Genomic DNA, 20,089 nt, shown 5'->3' with positions numbered 1-20,089 from the left:
GCTTTAGAATCTACTCATTATATCCAGCATAATTTTCACTGTATCATAGTGTTTTGGGTTTTCAAAAAAAATGGCTTCATGATGATTGTTTTTAGTTTGTCAATCTTTTTTTGATGAGTTATTCCCATCGGGCTTCAAAGCCCATGCAGATTGTCAGCATGTGTGGTCTTCTTCTTCAGCTTCGTCGACTTCTGTGGTTACAGAAATGAATGAAAATCAGTGGTTGAATAAAAACAGATGTTCTTTATCAAACAAAATCACTTATAAAGTTAAGAATAAGCCAATCTTGCTTTAATAAAACCTTAATCTTTCTCTTCAAGCTGAAGTCTTCTTTGAAGAGATCCTATCCTGCTGTTAACATGAAGTAAGTTTAAGCCAATATTATGGGCTCAGTGTAAGAAGGTGTGTGCTTCATGCTTGAGGTCTTGGATCAGTGCTTGAGGCTGTTATATTGAAATAATAAAGGAAGTACAGTAGTTGTGAAGTTGCTTTGTTGTTCTGTTCTCAGCCACAGAGTAAGGAGAAGATGCTTCCAACACATATTTAAAAACGGCTGATATTCAGCAATAAAACGACAAACACCGTGACAACACTTTAAAACTTATGGAAAGCCATAATGTGAACAACTCGCTGCTGTGACAATGAAATGTAATCACTTCAGAGCAAGAGCAAGGGTGTAACACTGACAGACTAATGGCTAAAGGATGTGGTATGAAGCACTTAAATCATAAACAGAGCCATCCCCATCCCTTCTTAAGTTAACATGTATTGACAGTATATGGTCATTTTTATTTGCAGTTGATAAACTTATTAAAACCTTTTGATCGCTCCGTAGGACTTTTTGGGTGTGGATGGGGGTTTGTGAAAAAGTTGCTGTATTAAATAAATGTGCTTATAAATCAGGTTTGTTAACATTTTGAAAACAGTGCCAGAGATGTTGCCACTATATCTGCTTTGGAGGTCACCAGAGATGGAGAAAGTGAGACTTTAGTCTTGTAAATGGTCCTTTTATTTTCATGAAATAAACAGTTAAAGGAAGCCAGTACTTAACATACTGGCTCACATGTTTACTTTAAACGAGCTTGCTTGATTATTAGCCAGTGACGTTTACCGACCGAGGACTGTTAATGGCTTATAGCAATCTGTTAGCGGTAGCCTCATCGGACCACACAGATGTCGCATTAAGGGAACACAGTAATAAAAAATCTCAGATTTTTTCAAAACAAAATAAACTTTACGTCTGAAAACAGCTCAGTCTCAGTCATTATCTTGTAATTTATAACATTTGGAACATCTTTATTATTGGGACTTCTGTGAGCAAATAGCTAATTTGACCTGTCGGATGGGCTTCCACTGCTGTGAGTCCCAAACCTGATGCATAGTTTTAGTAGGTGATGGTAAAATAGATCAGTAGGGTTACTATAATAAAGAGAAAATAAAGGACTCAGGGAAATGTGAGGTAGTCATACTTTATCTTACCATTGCAACATTCAGCAATAGTTTTGTAATATCTTGTTTTTCCAGACATTGTGCATCTCTATTCTCATATAATGAGCTGAATATGTTTAAACACTGTTAATTAAAATTGATATCCAACCCATCGATAAAAACTACAGCTTTTTACTTTTTTATATCCTTTTGTTTCTGTAGTAAGGTTAACATTGCTCTTTCAATCAGGTAATGGAAACCCTTTGAGGTGATGGGACGCAGGAAGGGACAAATGACTCAATATGGAAACAAACTGGACCTTTTTGTGGCGCTGTCCGCAGTCAACGCAACACTCGATTGCTTTTGTAGCTTACTTTAACCAGCCTGCGCCCCCCAGTGAAATCCCTGTCTGTTATAATGATGAATATGCTCCACATTATTGCATAACAGTACTGTGGTGTGCTTGAATTTGCTGACTTTACAGCTCTATAGTAGCAGGAAGGATCATAGTGAAGGATTATTAACATAGAAACTGATATGCCCTCTGCTGTCTGTCAGCAGTTATGGCCGCTGTAAAAAAAACCAAAAAACCCAGTCAAGCCACGGTGTGATGGTACAAATGGTGTAGCAGTTTTAACAATGTCCAGGTTGCTTGCCCTGTGAATTATTGTGTGTATTATAAGTTTTGGTACACTGTGGTTCTCTGGCTTTTAGATTAGGAAGAAATGACATAAGTGTTAGGTTGCTCCTCCCTCTCCTCATGTCCAACACCTCTTTTTTGCCTTGTTCGTCTTCTCTTCCCGTTCCTTTCTTCCATCTTTTCTTACCACATGTTTTCCCCAAACTTCAGGCTTCGATTCCCTCCATTCTGTGCCCTGCATCTGCTGTTCTGTGTATGTTTTTGCCTCTTTCTCCAGTTCCATCCCTCTTCCTCTGTTTGTGACGTCTATTTCTTCTCTCCCCTGGTAACTTGCAGTGAAGGAAGGAAGCAAGCCTCTCCCTTTCCCCTCCTCCTCAGCACATGTCCCTGCTCTATCGTCTGAGAAAAAACACACACTGGCTTCAATACAATACATTGTTTTCAGGGCATAGCACTGTACAGAACAAACGACAACAATAACAACAAACTGCCTTTAAAGGATTTAATATTCTGTTCACTTTATGATGTGTAACTGCAAATAAACCCATTGGCTGCGTATCTTTGCACAGCAGTTTTATAACTGGACAAACCCAGTGGGGGATTACCTCAGTCAGATCTCGACTGTGTCACAAGTTGTGTTTCTGATTAGCCTACCCGTTCCCACATCTGCTGTGTATCCAAAGCCTGAGTCACTATTCTAGGTTGGCCAAGTCAAAGTGAGTAAAAAGAAAAAACAGCTCTGTGTGAAATCACTTTCAGTGTGTGATGTTGAAGCCTCAGTAATGTGTGCTAAGTGAGCTTTCTTCAAAAATACATCTGGAGGTCATTCCTCTCTGGAACAGCCAGGTGTAGCTTTTGCTGGAGATGAATTCAACCACCTTTTTTGAGTCAAAGCAAGTTGGAATGCTTTTAAAACAAATAGTGATCAGGCATATTGCTACGTATTACGGTTGAATTTAGTGACTGTTTTAAAAACTTCCTGGGCTAAGTAATCCAAGAAGTGCAGATATTTTAAACAGATGTCATCAGATGAAGCAAAAGGCCGTCCCATTATCCTGCCTTTTTGTTTGCATCCCCTCTTATAATGCCTTGCAAAAGTATCAATTCCCCATTTTCCACATTTTGTCGTATTACAACCACAAACATTAGTACATGTTATTAAGATTTTAGGTCATAAGCCAACACAAGTAACACAAACCTGCCACCTGGGGGAAGAAAATGTTGCTTGGTTTAAAAAATAAATAAATCTGGAAAGATTTTATTTAGATTGCATTTGTATTCATCCCCCTTGACTCAGTACTTTGTCAAACCACATTTTACTGTAATTACAGCTGAGATAATGTTTTGGAGCATTTCTACTGACTTTGCACATCTAGAAGTTGAATTCTTTCCTCATTGTTCATTGCAACATAGAGCATCTGTGAGCAGCTATTTTCAAGTCCTGCCACAGCTTCTCAGTAGGATTCAACTCTACACTTGGAGTAGGCTCTGTTGGTCTAAATCACTCGGTCCTACCTCAGGTATTCTTCATCTTCCAACAGGTTTCTTTTATGTATCTAGAACTTGCAGGTTTTGACCCGAAGACCTCACGCTGTCGGTGGGGAGGGAAGTTGAGATCAGGTCAGACATGTAAAGAGGAGCTACAAAAGTAAATGACAAGATCTCTCTTGTGTGTTGGTTCAAGCAGCAGTGTTCTGAGATGCCTGGAGATGGTTGAGCTTTCTCTTATTCAAAGGAAAATGTCATTACAGTAGTCTAAATGAGAAGAAGTAAAAGTATAAAATATCATTGCAATCATAGTTTTTGGTGCATTTTTAATTTATTTGAGAATGTTGCCGAAATGAAAGAAGCAGTTTTTGTGTAGTTGTCAGGGTGATTTTCAAAAGGCAATGTTAACTTCACTGAGATCCAGAGGTTTGTTGGACAAACATACCTGCATTTCCAATATATTGGAGATTTTATATTTGCTTCACCAATGCTCTATTGTCTAGCATCAATGCTTGATGCTCAATAATAGAGTTTAGATCATCTGGGACGTGTGATTATTAGGAGTGTAACAATGTGCACAGTCTAATGAACTTCTGCTCCAGGGTGAGCTACCAACTCCTCTATTTAGACTGTAATAAGTAGATCAACGCAACTTTATGTCTTGCGTTCTCGTTTGGTTTTCTCTCTGCTGGATTTATTGCAGGCTTATTAAATGCGCGTGCCACAGAAACCCTAGTCCAACCCGACCTGACCATCAAGCAAATAATTTTGGCCCGACCCAGTCCGGATTTCGGGTCGGGCCATAAATCTAAGATCTACTAGTCAAGCAGTCAGTTGAGGAGGTAATGTTTTAAGGAGTTATACACTTTGAATGAGCAATATTGCTGAATATCATCAGCATAGAGATGGTACGGTACATTGCTAAACTTGATATTGAACTTAGAAGAAAATTATACAAACCACTACATATTGTTGTAAAAGATGTTGTACGTATATGAGACAAATATGATAATAAATATTGGGTCATTTTGTTCTTTTAAATGATTTTTGAAAATGCGTGTATGTTAACAGGCCTTTCAGTTCAAGTGGAAAATCTGAAATATTTTATTACAGCATTGCAAAACCTCAGTCAGTTGTAAGCTTGTAGCATTTCATCTTCTGGGCTTTGAGTTTAGGGAATGTTTGGTCTGGATTGCAAGGTTATTGGTTTTCTCTGAAGATTGAATTCATAATAATAAAATGACTGGGCATGTGTTTGACTCACTCAGCAAACGATGTGGAGTGTTAAGTTTTGCTTTCTGTGCTGTATGAGGGTCAATAATTTGGACTTTAGTTTTACAGTCTTCCTCCATGATGACAGAATCTTCCTCTTTCATTTTAAAATATGTTATTGTAGTAATGCAGAGTCCTGTTTAAATAAGAGACGTAAACATTATGAAAACAGATGATGCAGATCATTAGCTGTAGCCATTAAAAACAACTCTTAACTCAATTATATTTAGAATGCATGTTTCGTGGTTCATATTTTACTACCAGCTATGAATCACATAGCCTTTCTTGGGATTATGAAGAAAACCTGAACTTTGAACTTGAATTTCTTTTTCTCTTTCTGTTCCTGTTCTCTTTGTTCTCAGGACTCAAGTTTTCTTTCACTTCTGCGAACTGTTTCTGTGTATTTCTCCTCTGTCTGCCCAGCAAGTACTAAGTCTATTGTTCTTGTTTAGTTGAGGCCCACAAGAGGTTTTGTAGTTGGTCTTATGGTGATTAGGAGTGCTGTTGCTGATTTTCCCATCATTAGTTGCACAATGCAGCTGCTAAACTGCACCTATTGTTGTGATTTTATATCAACACAGGAACAGGAAATGTGTGTTGGTGTGCAGGCGAGAGACTCTGTTAGAGCCGTTTTGGGAAAGCGTGGTTAGGCCTCTCCGGCTCACTTCAGTGCTTTCATTTTTAATAATTATATATATATATTTTCATATATTTGAGACCTTGAATTTTGCTTGAATAGCAATCCTGCCACACTGACTTTTACAGTAGTCATTGCAGCCAGAATAAAGGTTGAGTTGATACAGTTCTTTCTTTTATATGGCTTTTAAATGTACAGATCACAGAATGTGTTGAGTATCAGGCAAAAATAACCAGAGTAAATGCAAAAATGTGATTCTAAATGAAAATCCCATTTATGAAGGGAAGAAAGCTTTCCAAATTGATCTGACCACATGTGAAAATGCATCTGCCCCAATTCTTAAATCACAAATCAGCTATCATTAGCCATATTTTGTGGAAAGCTGACTGCAGTATCACTTGCTACCCCCAAGGTCTGATTAGTGCTGTATTTGTGGAATCAAAAACCTAAACAGAACTTATCAACATGCAATAGGCTAAAAGGTCTTACAGTATCTGAAAAAGCAACACGTCTTTCTCTGATATAAATGCTTGTTGGCAGTTGTTGCTCCCAGTGAAAGAACAACTAGTTATTAGGTTTTGGGGTCAAATAATTTATCTTATAGGAGCTGGTTGGTTTGGATGGTGTTTTTATTTCTTACTATATCCAACCAGCTCTTTAAAACTGTATTTTGAATTTGCTCTTGTCTTTTAAAGAAATTAATTTGATGGTGTAAAAAGCACCTCGTTGGCTGTGTTAAGTATGGTGGAAGATCTGTGATGCTGTGGGTGCACTATTCCTCTGTAGATTGTTAGAAAAGGGTTCATTTCTGATGATTACAGCAAGAGCATGATTTTAAAAAAGTACCAAACTAACACAGAAACTCCAGTGAGGTTAGCTTGTAGCTATTTGATTGACTAAATACTGTTATTATGTTTCTCACTCTTACCTTATGCACTTCAACACCCTGCTGCTACTCATAATTGTGGCTCTGTGGTTGTCAGCTAAGCATGATGAGGTGAGTCTGATGGTTGTGTTTTAAGAAAGACAAAATATTGGACTCGTTGATTAGTCGACTAATGCCTGCCTTTATGCAAGAAACGGTATTTGCTAAATGCACCATGGAGTTATTTTGGAAACTCCATCCTGATGCTGAGGTTAATGAGTAAGAAAATCTTAAGTTTTTCAGCTGAACTCTTGCAGAAAATTCTGCTTTTTATCCATCTTCACTGTCCATCATCCACCCTCTGAGTCCTTTCACTGCATATTGGCTGTTTCCTGCCACCAGCAACTAATATTGACATCAACACAATCTATCAGTGCTCATATAAGCCAACCAATCAGCAGCGAATTGATTTTTATATGAGATAAAGTACAGGACATGACTGTCTCTCTGCTGAACGACTGAATGCGATAATAAAACAGTTTGACATGAACTGACATCTGACAAGATTTGAAAAGAATCCAAGACTTTATTTTTCTTTCTTTTTTTGCTGGGGTTTTCACTTTTAAAGCTACGCACAATGTTTGTTCACCCAGCATCTACATTTATATAACGCTGGAATATAAATTTAGATTGAACATTTTTAAGAGTAGCAGCAGCAGGTTGTATTGGAAAAGGGATTTTTTAAACGCTGCTGGATTGGAAAAAAGCATCAAACTCAAGTCCTGTAGGATACAGTGCGTGTGTTCGCTTGCCATTACCTCAAAAGAGACAAACTCTGAGGATAAAAGAAATCCATAGGTGCAAGAACTGCTCTCTGAGATTGTAGTAGAGGTGATTTGAAGCGAGATAAAGCGAAGCAATTGCATACGTTGGACAGCTTTGAGCACTTCAGTCAAAGTGGGGTCAGATTATTATAGTTACTGTTTTTCTTTTGGAGTGTGCACTTGCAGCTGAGAAAAAGCAGTGAATACTTGGAAACCCTTCAAGGTTCATTTTATCCATTTAAATGAAATTTAACTTTTAGGGGTTGTTTATAAAAGCATTCTCATTTTGTCCCTCAAGTGTGCTAAAAGCTGGATTTAAAAACCCAATTTTCTATGATCAGCTGTAACTAGTAATTGACTGGTCACCAAATCGAAAATCTTTTTCTTCAGTTCAGCAAAACAACAAGATGAAAAGTAATTTTTCTTTTAATACACTGTTGGGCTTAATAAAAATGTGAAAAATGTGTGGGTATATATTTTTGATTTATAAACCTGGACAATCTTCAGTTCCTAATTTTCTGCCAATGCCACCTAAAGGAACCTGCAGCACAATTTTTTTTGTTGTTGTTGTTTATGGTCAATACTTGAGATGTTAAATAAATAAAGAGTTTGTAAAAGAAAGTCAGAAATGTCAAAACTTAGAATCAGTAGGTTGAAAAAACCAAAACGGTTTTTGCCCAGTAAAATAAAAAAATAAAAATAAAGCTGGATCGGAACATCTAGGGCCATAAATTTTATTTTAAACACTAAGCTGCATTTAAAGTGCAGCATGTTTTACTCTTTAGATGCAAATTTCCTATAAAGATTACATTATTAACGTGAAGCACTCTATGGATAAATATAAATCAATGAACAAAACTTTAAAGGCTACATACAGATTAGTTAAACATTGATTTATTTATTTTTTTACATATTTGTGTCTTATTCTAGTTGATGGCCTGGAGAAATCATCTGTGGCCAGCTGTGATGTGGTGGTGGACAACGCCTCCAATACCCAGAATGCCCATGGGTCACGACAGCAGCGAGGGAAACTGTCAACACTGGGAAAACTGTTCAAACCCTGGAAGTGGAGGAAGAAGAAAACCAGCGACAAGTTCCAGGATCTCTCCAAAGGTAGGATGTGCGAAATGTGCAGCTGTAGGTGTTTTTTACTCTGTGCTAACAACTGCAGAGTTGTTCTCTCCAATCAAAAGTCTGGACAGTGTCATGGCTTGTACCGTTGGGTTTGTGGGGAACATTAAATATGAATAGGACCGCTGTAGCTCCCAGAAGAGCTTTAAAAGGAAACGGTTGCATGGCTTGTTTGTAATTCTTTCTGGTTTATTCCTGAGCTGTTGGTCAGGAAATGAAAAGAGACAGAACTAAATGGAAACACCAGAGGCTCTTTTTTCCCCCCATATCTGGTTAGTGCAATATTCTACTTTATGATTTGTCTGTGCAAGATTGTGGCTTGTTTCCAGGATAATTTTCTAGAAAGAATCCTTATGTTTCTGACCTTATAAAATAAAAAAGGCTGTATTGTTAATTTTATCAGTGGTAAGTCACACTTGTTTGTTTAGACAGCAGAGCAACAGTTGCTGAGTGATTAAAACAGGCAGTTCTGTGTGAATTAAACTAACAGCTGACATTTTTTAGTTAACACCAGGAGTAGACAGTATGGCATAAAAATAAGATCTCAGATTCTATCATACCAAATTTGATTTTAATCTTTTTTTTTTTCTTAAAGAAATTACAAATGACAAAAAATATTTTTAAAAAATCCAAATAAACAAACACTGTAAAACTGTAAAAGATGATAGGCCCTGTGTAGGCTGGCATCACTCTGAACATTGATGGAAAAAAAATTTGATTTTCCAATACTTAGGCCTTCTTAGACTTAAAATTTGATTAATTGATAAAAAAATATATATATTTGATTTCCCAGCCCTACTCAACACAAAGTGGAAAATCTGGAATTTACTTTTGTGATTCTGCTGAGAAATTTAACATTCAGCAATCCCTCTAGCCACATTTGTTCAATGTTGCAAATACTGTTTGGTATGCCCTGAGGAACGCTTTGGGATGTATGATGTTAGGAAAATATGATGCGGCAATCTTGTTGACGATTGCACTTTCAACACTGACTGCGATTAACCAAGGTTTTCCTCACTACTCTATTTTTGCTACTTTTTTTTTAATGGTTCAATAAGACAGGACAATTACTTGAGATAGGAGTGATGATTTGAGTATAGACATTTTAGAGTCCTGTGTAAAATGATTGACTTTACCAAAAGGAAGTCTGAAGGAGAGCATATCACATTTCTTTACAGAGTTCCACATCCATCTTGATCTTTTTCTTATTACAGTTCTAGAGAGAAAAATCTCCACTAGACAAACAAGAGAGGAGCTCATCAGGAAGGGGGTTCTTATCCCTGAGCAAGGTTCGTCTCATTTTGTCTATATTGGCACCAAGAGTCCCAGATTAAAATCCCAAGCAGACGTTTCTGTTTGGTGTTTGCTCGTCCTCCCAGGGGATACATGGGTTCTCCGGCTTCATCAAAATCAAAATCATGCATGTTAGGTTGATTTTTTTTCCACTTTAATTTGCCCTTTGGTGTGAAAGTGTGTGTGTACACTTGTTTATTTTGTGTGTCTTTGTTTCTGGCATCCGGTCTAGGATGTGCCACCAAACTGTGTGAATATTATTTCCATACTGCATGATTATTACAAACTTGCACATTATAAGTTGTAAATTTGTAAAATATTCTAACCTTGGCTGAAATTACAGATTTTTTTCCACGAGGGGAGTCAGAAAACTTTAACTTTCTTCAATGTCACCAAAGTTGCTTATTGTTGAAGTAAACGCAAATCTGTGACGGCAGCATGTTGTTTTTTTTCTCAGATGAACCAATCAGTAGTGAAAATCTGAATGGCCATGCATCGTCCAGTTTAACTCCAGAGGAAGTCAAAGTGGACATCGAGTCTCCTGACGCTCTGGTGGAGGAACAAGCCGCTGGACCAATCAGCACAGAGGAAAAAACATCAGGTGGTTTGGTTTTCTTCTTTTTATCCATTCCTGTGTAAATTGTTGCCCTGCTGTGACCTGTAGGAGTCAGGCGAATTTCCATCTCTACTTCTCTACTTGTTAAAGGTTTAGACATAACAGTACTCCCCTTTCTCCTCATTTCAGAAAACATTTCACAACTATTATAAATACTTTTCTCATTCTTGGTTAAGATAACTCTGGTTGTTGGTTGTCCTGTAAATTGTTCCTGTTTATTAAGAAAAGGTGCACCAGTTGAGAGATTTTTCCATAGTTCTGATCTAACTATATAGATTTTAGTTGAAACTGATGTCTTTATAAAGAGAAGTCATTTTTTTTGTTCATAGTTGTTTGTGTTCATTTTGAAACACCTCTGTGATGCTGAAAACGGCATCCCTCACTAACAACTTTCACAATGAACAAGATTTTTGTCATCACAGTCTTTTAACTTTTAAATCTGATGCATTTACTGATCGGAAAACGTAACTGGACATGGCCGGTCAAGGGTAAAATCAGCCGATTCCAGTCACCAGCAAATTTCTCGGTACATGTCCACTAATAGGCACTTACCACAAAATGCCAGAATCAGATCTGTAGAAAATTGTTGGGTTATTGTTGCTGTAGCTCCCAGGAGCAACAATAACCCAACAAACTGCTAAGACTATTTTTGTTTTTAAACGGTTCATTTTTGTTGTCCAGAATATTTTTTGAGTCTTTTATAGGTTTTGAAACTGGAAATGTGTCCGTTCTCTAGCTGACGTTGACCTCTCTGAGGGATCAATGAGGGAGCCTAATGTGTTCAAACTGATAATGCCATTACATCAGCCTCCAACAGGGAGCCACAGTCCAAGCAGTGCAGCATCTCCTCCTCCTAATGCGTCCCACTCTCTCAGGCCTTTGCTCCTCAGACTGATGCTGCTTAAGTGTTGTGATGTTTTCCACTCAATTGCGTTAGCATTGAACTTGTAGCAATTTGCCAATAGTCAGAAAGCCAAAGGGAGCAGATTTAGCAAATAAAGCAACAGATACCATGAGAGCTGTGAAGCTGGGAAAGTAATGCACATACATCATCTATCAAAGCCTATTTAAAGGCTTCAGCTCTTCCCTCCCCAACACCACCTCTACTATTTTCACAGTCTATTGTTGCCTGCTTGCCAGCTTGTACATCTCTTTGCAGCAATGCAAATGCTCAGTGTCTTTTTAATTCTACAAATTCTTCACTTCTTCCTTCCTGCCTGTTCTGAACCGCTCAGAGAGCTGCGTGGCTAAACCACCTGCCCGGACAAACCAGGTGCGACCTCGAGACGCTGCAGCTAAAAAACAGCAAAGTGCCGCTGCGGCCACTGCCACCAGAGCCGGTGGCGCCACCGCAACACGACACAAAGAAGGTGCTCCAGGAGCTAAAAAGGCAGCTAAAACCACAGGCAAGGCAGGCGCATCCACGCAGGCTAAAGCTAACCCACGGCACACTAACACCACAAGTCGAGGGGTTGGTAAGTTCAGCTGGATGAGACTGAAGCCTGCATCCCCTTGAGAGCTGCTGCCTCCCTGCCTGCCTGTCTGCCTCCCTGCATGGAAAATGTGCCGTATCCCTAAAGAACTAACTAAGTAACACGGCCCTCCTTAAAATAAACTCCACCTGTTAACCATGTGTGCATGTACACCTCATCGTACACTTGGTATCTTGCTATTTCGTAACGCTACAACCACAAACATCTGTGTGTTTCATTGGGATTTTATGCAATAGACCAACACAAAGAAGCTGCTCATTGTTAAGTTGACGGAAAAGAAAACTGGGTTTTATTTTTTTTGATAAATAGACAGATGGATGGATATATTTACTTAGGTATTGCTCTGTTTTTGTATATATACAAAAAATCGGTATATGTTTTCGCACCCTAAAATCAAATCCAATGCCACAATTTGCCTTCAGAAATGCAGCTAATTAATAAAGAGTCAATTCACAATTAATTCAATCTGAGAATAAATGAAGTTGCTTTCTTGTGGCCTCAGAGGTTTTTTGGGGAACATTAGTGATAGAAAATATCATCTTGAAGATCATGGAAGATGCCAGAAACATCAATGCCACAGTTATGTACAAGTTAAAACCCCCTTAGTCCTCTTGAGCACTCCGGTGTCTTCATAAACCCATTCACTTACACGTAAGCGTTTTAGGGGTGGCAGTTTAGGGGTTAAGGCATGGTTAGGTAAAACGATGTGAAACATCTGACATGGCACATTCTTTTCTGGAAATTTCACAATCATGTTCAACTGGTCTGTCAAATCCTCAGGTTGTAACAGTGGTCGCCATGTTACAACCACTGAGGTTAATGGTTGTAACATGGCGAAGTGTGATGTGTTCAAGGTGTATTGATGCCCTGAAAGCACAATAATGTGTAAGTCAGGTCAAGTGGCTAGAAAAGTTCTCTCTAATAGAGGGGATTACCAGTCTTCCTGCAGTTGAAGTGCTTCATTTATTATCTCTGTTTTCTGAGAAAGCAGAAGTGATGGTTTGTGTATAGCTGTGGAAACACTTCTATATTACAGTAAGTGCAGGAGTGTGTGTGGATTGTACTGGTTGGATGAAATTGTGAGGGCACGTTTATCACACCTCTTCTTCCGTGTCGTCGAGTCCACAGAAGCGTAAACAACGTTTCTCTAGTTTTCTCTCTAGACATGTTACCAAAGCAGCTGTACAGAGGTTGTTTTTATTTGTGTCTGAAGTTCAAACCTTTCATTTTCTCTCTGGCTTCTTCTACATGAACACAAAGACGCTACACAAGCTTTGAAAAGCGGCTTTATTCCATATCACCTTAGGTGTTTCGTTTTTCATTTTCTTTTTTTCATTTTTAACCTTGAAACATTATAGCTGGCAGCGCAGCATTAAAAAGCACTCACTGTTTCAGGTTAAACTTCTTTTGAAGTGAGCACACAGCATCCTTTATAATCTGATCAGCTCCTCTCATGTGTGCATATTTAGTTTTGGACCGTTGGCTACACTGTTTGCCATTGTGGAGTCACAGTACAAAGTTATGATCCATGCAAAAGCATTTTTCTGTCTTCAAATGTGCTACGGTGTCTGCTGAGGTGGCTGGTTTGACGCAATCTAAACACCAAAAAATGACCAGTTTGCTGCGGTTTTACCACCTTCACCAGTTATCTAATCTGCTGGAGGAGTCAGATGAGATAAATATGTTCAGACAAAAGATGCGAAGCAAGTAACTGCTGATATATAGAATGGAAGCTAAACTTTGAGCAGGCAGGAGAAGAGAAAGGGAAGTCTGAATCAGAGACAAATGTTTCTGTGGGGGATTCAGTGCAAAAACTAACACGCATTTGTGGTTTGTATGGACATCTGTCTCCATCTTGTACCAGAGATAAACCAGCATCCTTAACAAGAGAAACATTGCTTCTACCACTATATAGATTATAGATAGATTGTGACAAGGTGCTGTATGGAGATTTGAACATGCATCACTGCCTTCTTTTCACCTCAACAGCCTGTAATTTAAACATGTTTTTCCTTTGAATCCTAAGAAACAACTAAATGAAAACATACTATTGTGTTTATTTGCCATATTTTATTTGCCACACCTCTACTCCGAACACTTCTTCTTCTGCTTACATCTATCATAGCTTCACCATGTGACCAAGAATAATACTGACACTTAGTGGCTAAAACTGCCTTTGACAGTTATATCAGTACACATTAGATAATTTTTAGCTGCACATATGAGTTAATCAGCCCATCGTCTTCCAGCTATCTGAGATTAGATTGCAGAGGAAATGCTTTCAGTTAGCATGTGCAGCTTATTGTGATGTATCTTGAGTTTGTGGATTACCCATATGAAGGCTTACCCATGTTATAAATGTCATAAAAAACAAGACAGTTTTCCTGTGTTATAGTTTTAAATTATTTTATTTGGTTGCTAGAGTAAGCGACCGAAACAAAGCAAAGCTGCCTCTCCTCAGCTTTTTACGAACGAAGGATACTTTTCCTCACTTACAAGAAAAACAAATGTAGTCGTGTAGAAATATTTCCAGAAACAAAATAAACATTATTTATCATGGTTTGTTAACTAAAAAGGTATGCATCAACATCATAACACCCTTTTAAAGATGTACAAGTGACCTCAGCTGACTCCTCTTGATGTGATGAATCAGCATCTCCCCTCTGTTCCTCCTGGATGATGGAGCGTGTCATCTTATCTCAATGGAAATCAGCCACACTCGCTAGCTTCCTGTTTGTCACTTTGGAGGACATATGATAACGCTGCTGCAGAAAAAAAAAATTTGGTTTCTGTAAACCGTGGCAGTCAAAGACAAAAATGATGTTGACAAGTTGTAGTTTTTCAGAATAAACATTGTGGCTATTGGTGTTTTCCAAACGTAAAGAGGGTTAGACCACTGACACATTTCTTATCCAATAGAGGTAAAATGGTAGAGTTCTTCACTGACACCATGTAGTTCTCTAGAGCAACACAAAATTTCTTAATCACTCATCTGATTTGGTCTTAATGAGATTCATTTTCGAATTTTACATTTGTGCATACGTCGCAGTTGTTGCTCACGTTGCTTTTCCTGGAAGACAAACCGTGGTTACAATTTGTGTGCAACGTTCCTAAAACCCTACTATTATTGTTTTTAAGTACAAATAAAGCAAGTCTAGAAAGCAAAATAGTTGCAGAGGAGCTCTTCAGTAGCGCTTCAAAAACACCTTTCCTGCTACACACGGCCTTCGTTCCAGCTCCTTTTGTTTGTTCAGTGTTTTTTCGCACTTCACTCCTGAAACACTACTTGTCAGCGTCCATCAAACAAACACAAAATGCTGCATACGTCCCCAGCTCTGCCACTTTGTAATATCTCCTCTACAATTATTTAATTTCTTTTGTTTTTAAATATGTAAATACTACTGTATGGCTTTACATTATTTGCATTTTTAGTTGCTGAAACAATCTTGAATATAATTTTCATTTGACTTTCATTTGATCATGACGTATAACTTATATTGTTGGGGCTTTAATCCAAGTCTTAGAAATTTTAATGATTGTTTTTACAGCATGCTTGTTTAGGCAACCTTAGCTTACTAATGTTTGGTTTTCTTATATTGACTGGAGGTTTTTCCGTTCCTCCTCAGCCAAATCCTCAAACCCAAAGAAGACGGGAGGCGCGAGTAAAACCACCACCTCCACCACCGCCACACCTCGTTCTCGGGTGCCCAAGGATGCTGCGGCCCAGTCTGAAGGGATGCCTGCCAAGACCACCAAGAAACCAGACGCTTCAGCTTCTTCACCCGAACCTCAGAAAACCTCCACAGAGGCTGCTAGTCAGCCTGAGGACCTAAAATCATCTTCGCCTTCCTCAGACAACAAGCCTCTTTCATCCAAACCCTCAGGAAGCAAGGCAGAGGGAAATCAGGCTATTTGTTCGAAAGCTGATCTAGAGTCTAAATCGGCTCTAAATGACACTGCTTCAAGGGAAGAGACTCACAAGTTTGTGGCTCCTGAGATCACAGACCAGTCCTCTCATATCAACCAGACTACAGAGGACACCTCCTTCACAGGAGACAAAAACGACCGCTCACAGAGAGAGAAACGTGAAAGGACAGAATTAGAGGACAGAAAAGATGCGAAAAAGCAAGGAGAAACCGATTGTGGTAAAGAGAACGACTCCAGGTAAAACCTTGTGACTCTTATACTTATCTGCCTCTGTGTTGTCAGTTTCTGTTTTTTGATCATATAGTCCGATAGTATTGACGTTAATAATTCATACCATGCTAAGGTTCTGCCATAGTCCCTATGGATATATTTTCTGCAACTGATTGTAAGAGGTCCAGTCAGACTCTTATTTTCTATTGTACATAATGTTTTTTTGCATAATCATAGACACAAATGACACAAGTTTTGAAGAAATCCTGCTTTTAAAATGTACAGCAACAATTCACCTTCAAAAGTCACTTAATGAGTAAATAATCTCCTTGTATGTTATTTAATCTCGGTATTAGTCTGTGAAAATCGCAGAAGTTTGATGGAGCACATTGGAGAGCTATAAGCATTTAATAGAGTTCTGTTCAAATCATTATCTGATAACAGAACAGGGAAGGTACATTGGTAAAAATACCAGACACTCCTTTTCCCTGAACTAAACGGACACTAACCGGAGAATTTATTAGAGAAGCAACCAGGATGTCCGGAGTAACTGTATAAGAGAAGTTAATGAAGTTAAAGAAAGTGAGTAAAGGTAAATGCAAATCATTCCTGGAAAATCTGCCTCAAAGACTGAAACAGAGATTGACTTTGCAGCAGGCTAACAACCCCAAACATACAGTCAGCGCTCTAGATGAGAGCATATCCATGTGTTAGAATGGCCTAGTTAAAGTCCTAAATCCAATTGAGAATCTGTTACTCAGACGCTCTTCATCTACTCTCGGCTTGAGTTTTTTACCAAAGAAAAACTTTAAGCATTTTATTTTTTAGATTTGCTAAGCTGCTGTAAATGTAACGGTTTTATTTTCAGCTTTAGATGCAAATAAAACTGAATACATATGCAAACCACACCTCAATAATTTACAAATAAAACTCTGGCTACCAATAATGGTTTTCCTTGCACATCACAATGATGCGGAACTCAGTGTTGGTCCGTCGCTATAAGTGCTAATAAAAAGCGTGTCTTATTGTAATGTAACAAAATAAAAAGTTAAAAGTGTATAAATTCGTTTGCACTGAACTGTTAATCAGTCAATTTGTTAAGGAATAACTTAATCATTTGCCCATGTTTAAGCTAGGAACCCAGGTTGTGCTATGGCTGTGTTATTGGCCTGTTATTGGCCTGTTATTGGCCTGTTATTGACCTGTTATTGACCTGTTATTGGTCTGTGCAGGTCAGCAGCAGGCGATTCGGAAAAGCAGCCGGGTCTGAGCGTGAAGACGGACCAGGCTGTGGTGACAGTTATCCCCAATAGGCCAAGAGACAGCCAGACCAGTGATTCTGATTCGGATGGACCCATCCTTTACCGGGGCGATGATGATGAAGAGGACGACGAAGATGAATACACAAACAGTACGATGTCAATTTAGTGATGCAGTAATAAGTGTCTGACATGAAAATTAGCAAGGTGTGTGGGGAGTTTTATTTGGATTGTTCTTTTTTTTAAGCTCATCTAAGTGAATCATAATCTGACTCACCAGTGTACTGGCATGTTTTATTTTTATTGTACTAGAACTGACATTGAAACTTTCCTCATTAGCCATCAAGTTCATTTCTAGTCAGTTAAACCTCTTGCTTAACTACCTAAATTTGCACAAATAAAAAAAAAAACCTCACGTATACTTGTCTAGTTTATCAGCAATGGATTACTTTAATATTTTATATGTTAATCGTCAGTCAATATTAAGTTTTACTTCAAGTTTTTCCATTGCCTTAAGAACTCAATTTATCGATCTCCATTCCCTCTTGTCAGACTCCTTGGCCAGCAAGATTCGCCGACGAGACACGTTGAACATTAAGCTGGGCAACCGACCCAGCAAGGAGGAGTTGGAGGAGAAAAACATTCTGCCAAGAAGCTCAGAGACGGAGAGGCACGAGCTCCGCCAGCAGATAGGCTCCAAATTAGTCAGGTACACACACTGAGACTCACTAAAGGATGCTGTGAAAGTGTGGGTAGGTGCTACCCGTCATAGATTTGGCTCAGCTGTGGGACAATAACAGATTGGTAATGATTTAATGGCTTTGGTGTGGGTGGTGTAATAGTACCAGTGATACACGGCGAAGCACTGAGGATGATGGCAGTCGGCACTGGATCTATTATAATCAGCAACAAAAGGTGTTAAATAGATTTTAAATGTGTTAGAATGATATTAATTTTCCTTTCTGAGGTCAGGGGAATGTTTCAGTTATATTCTGTTAGCCCTTTTGTAAAATGGCATGTGGGCATAATCTTCTTGTTTTAGACGCCTGAGCCAAAGACCCACCACAGAGGAGCTGGAGCAGAGAAACATCCTCAAACGTAAGTCTATGAAATCTTTTCCTAATCTTCATCATGTGAAGATTAGGGCAGGGTTTAGGGATATTACTGATAGACTTGGCGTTGCAAACAAACACGTTTCAGGCAAGCATAACACCAAATGCACAGAAAGGCTTCCTTATAGAAAACGGTTTTGTCCACTCCTTAAACGTTTCAGCTCGGCACATAAATGTGAACCCGTAAGAAGATTTTCGGCGCTACTTTAGCGTGTTCAGCTGGTGCAGAGCAAATAAATTCATCCCAAGCGCAGAGGAACTCAGCTTTCACAGCTGATGAGCTCAAAATGGGAGTTGGCTGACCGATCAAGTCCTGTAATTTCATTATGTAATCTTGTTGTGTGAAAATAAACAAATTGAATCTTTGAAGACGAAACAAAAAACACATCTTGAAAATGCTAATGCTGCTCCAAAAGGAAACATGGTTTGTGGTCATCATTTTCTTAGTGATGAATGAATGTGTGGGATCATGGAGCTGAGGTGTTCCAGTTGTTCAGAGTTCATTTTGTCCAGCCTCCTTCAGCTCCTCACATAACCTCATGTGTCTCCTAAATCAAACAGACAGACAAACATTGCATCAGAGGTGTCCAAATTGCGGCCCAGGGCCCATTTGTGGCCCTTGGACGGAATTTGCCCCGTCCATCACAAGTGACTGATGTAGGCGGAGACGTTTTATTTGAAATCAGGGTAACATTATTAACAACATAACTGTCTTACAATAAGAGATGTTAAGTACAACACAAAGTATTCATCTTTTTATGACCAACCTTTTATAATAATTTGAACCACGTCCATCCAGAGGTTTTTACTGAAAAGCCGACTTTGCTTCTCTCAAATCCTGTCCTTATAACTGAGGATAAATTTCTTCAATCGAACCCAAAAGTATTTGAAAACAAGATGTCTTTGTTTAAGACACCAAACACAAGTTTTGGATCTACAGTGAATAACATTCTTTTCCTTCCAACTGAAACAAAATAAATGGACGACTATATTTGCTTGATTTTTGTTCTTGGCCCACAAGTTCTTTTGGCTCAACAATTTTGGCCCACATAGTTTGGACACCCTGTGTTACATCTCCTTTTTACTGATGGACAGACACTTAAGGGACTCAGGACACTGAGCAGAAATTAAATTCTCCAACTTGGAGAAGACTAAGCTAGCACTGTCAATCAGGCATGCACAGACAGACTGTGCATGCAAGTCTGTCTGAAGAGACATTGATACATTTGCCATGGATGGCAGTTTGCTTTATGTTTCTCGAATCGGAGAAATTTCTAAACTGAAGCCAATCTACTTAAAGCTGCACTAGGTAACTTTTATGAATTATATGTTTTTTTACATATCTGTTAAAACTGTTACTTTGTCATGATAGTATGTATGAGGCTGTCATGACAAAGTGACTCAGTCTCCTCTACCATCTCCCAGTACTCTCAGTTCTAACTGCAAGACATACACCACTTGGTCAGAAACAACCAATCAATCAGAGCCAGGAGGAGGGTCTTAGCACTGTCAATCAGGCTTGAGTATGCAACGCTCACACCCTGCTACATCTAGCTCACCACACCAGAGGTTGTTGTGAATTCTCAGGCTAGTTAGCATTGCCACCGATGACGACGAATAAACAGTATTCCTGTAACTGTAAGTTGTTTCTCCATAATTGGCACATTGAGCAATTATGCTCAATGTGCATAATTGCACATTATGCACATTGAGCTGATCATGATTGACAGCTTTATTTGGGTGTTTCTGAGCAAGTTGTGTATGTCTACAGATGGCAGTAGAACCAGAGCGACACAGGCAGTGTGTCTCTCTGGTTCATTTAAAAATTTTTAACAGATTATTTGTCTCTTGTTATATTGTCACAACAGAGTGAAAGTTTTAAGAAATATGTTAA

General features: G+C 38.7%; 1 protein-coding gene across 7 annotated transcripts in view; it reads left to right on the top strand.

Moving 5' to 3' along the window:
• phactr2 (phosphatase and actin regulator 2) overlaps nt 1–20,089 on the top strand; it is a 50,146-nt gene that overhangs the window by 23,122 nt on the left and 6,935 nt on the right. For 3 of the 7 annotated variants that reach the window (XM_028007172.1, XM_028007176.1, XM_028007175.1), the window contains exons 2-9: nt 8,085–8,267; nt 9,500–9,574; nt 10,036–10,179; nt 11,430–11,669; nt 15,314–15,851; nt 17,057–17,235; nt 17,636–17,792; nt 18,126–18,181. In XM_028007172.1, coding sequence (XP_027862973.1) covers nt 8,085–8,267; nt 9,500–9,574; nt 10,036–10,179; nt 11,430–11,669; nt 15,314–15,851; nt 17,057–17,235; nt 17,636–17,792; nt 18,126–18,181 — 1,572 coding nt within the window. Of the gene's footprint in view, nt 1–8,084; nt 8,268–9,499; nt 9,575–10,035; nt 10,180–11,429; nt 11,670–15,313; nt 15,852–17,056; nt 17,236–17,635; nt 17,793–18,125; nt 18,186–20,089 lie in introns of all 7 variants that reach the window. The other 4 variants (XR_003594161.1, XM_028007173.1, XM_028007174.1 and 1 more) reach the window with 4 other exon arrangements.

This window comes from Xiphophorus couchianus, chromosome 22, assembly GCF_001444195.1.
Source record: "Xiphophorus couchianus chromosome 22, X_couchianus-1.0, whole genome shotgun sequence".
NCBI classification, from domain to species: Eukaryota; Metazoa; Chordata; class Actinopteri; order Cyprinodontiformes; family Poeciliidae; genus Xiphophorus; species Xiphophorus couchianus.
This window is presented reverse-complemented; position numbering and strand designations above follow the sequence as displayed.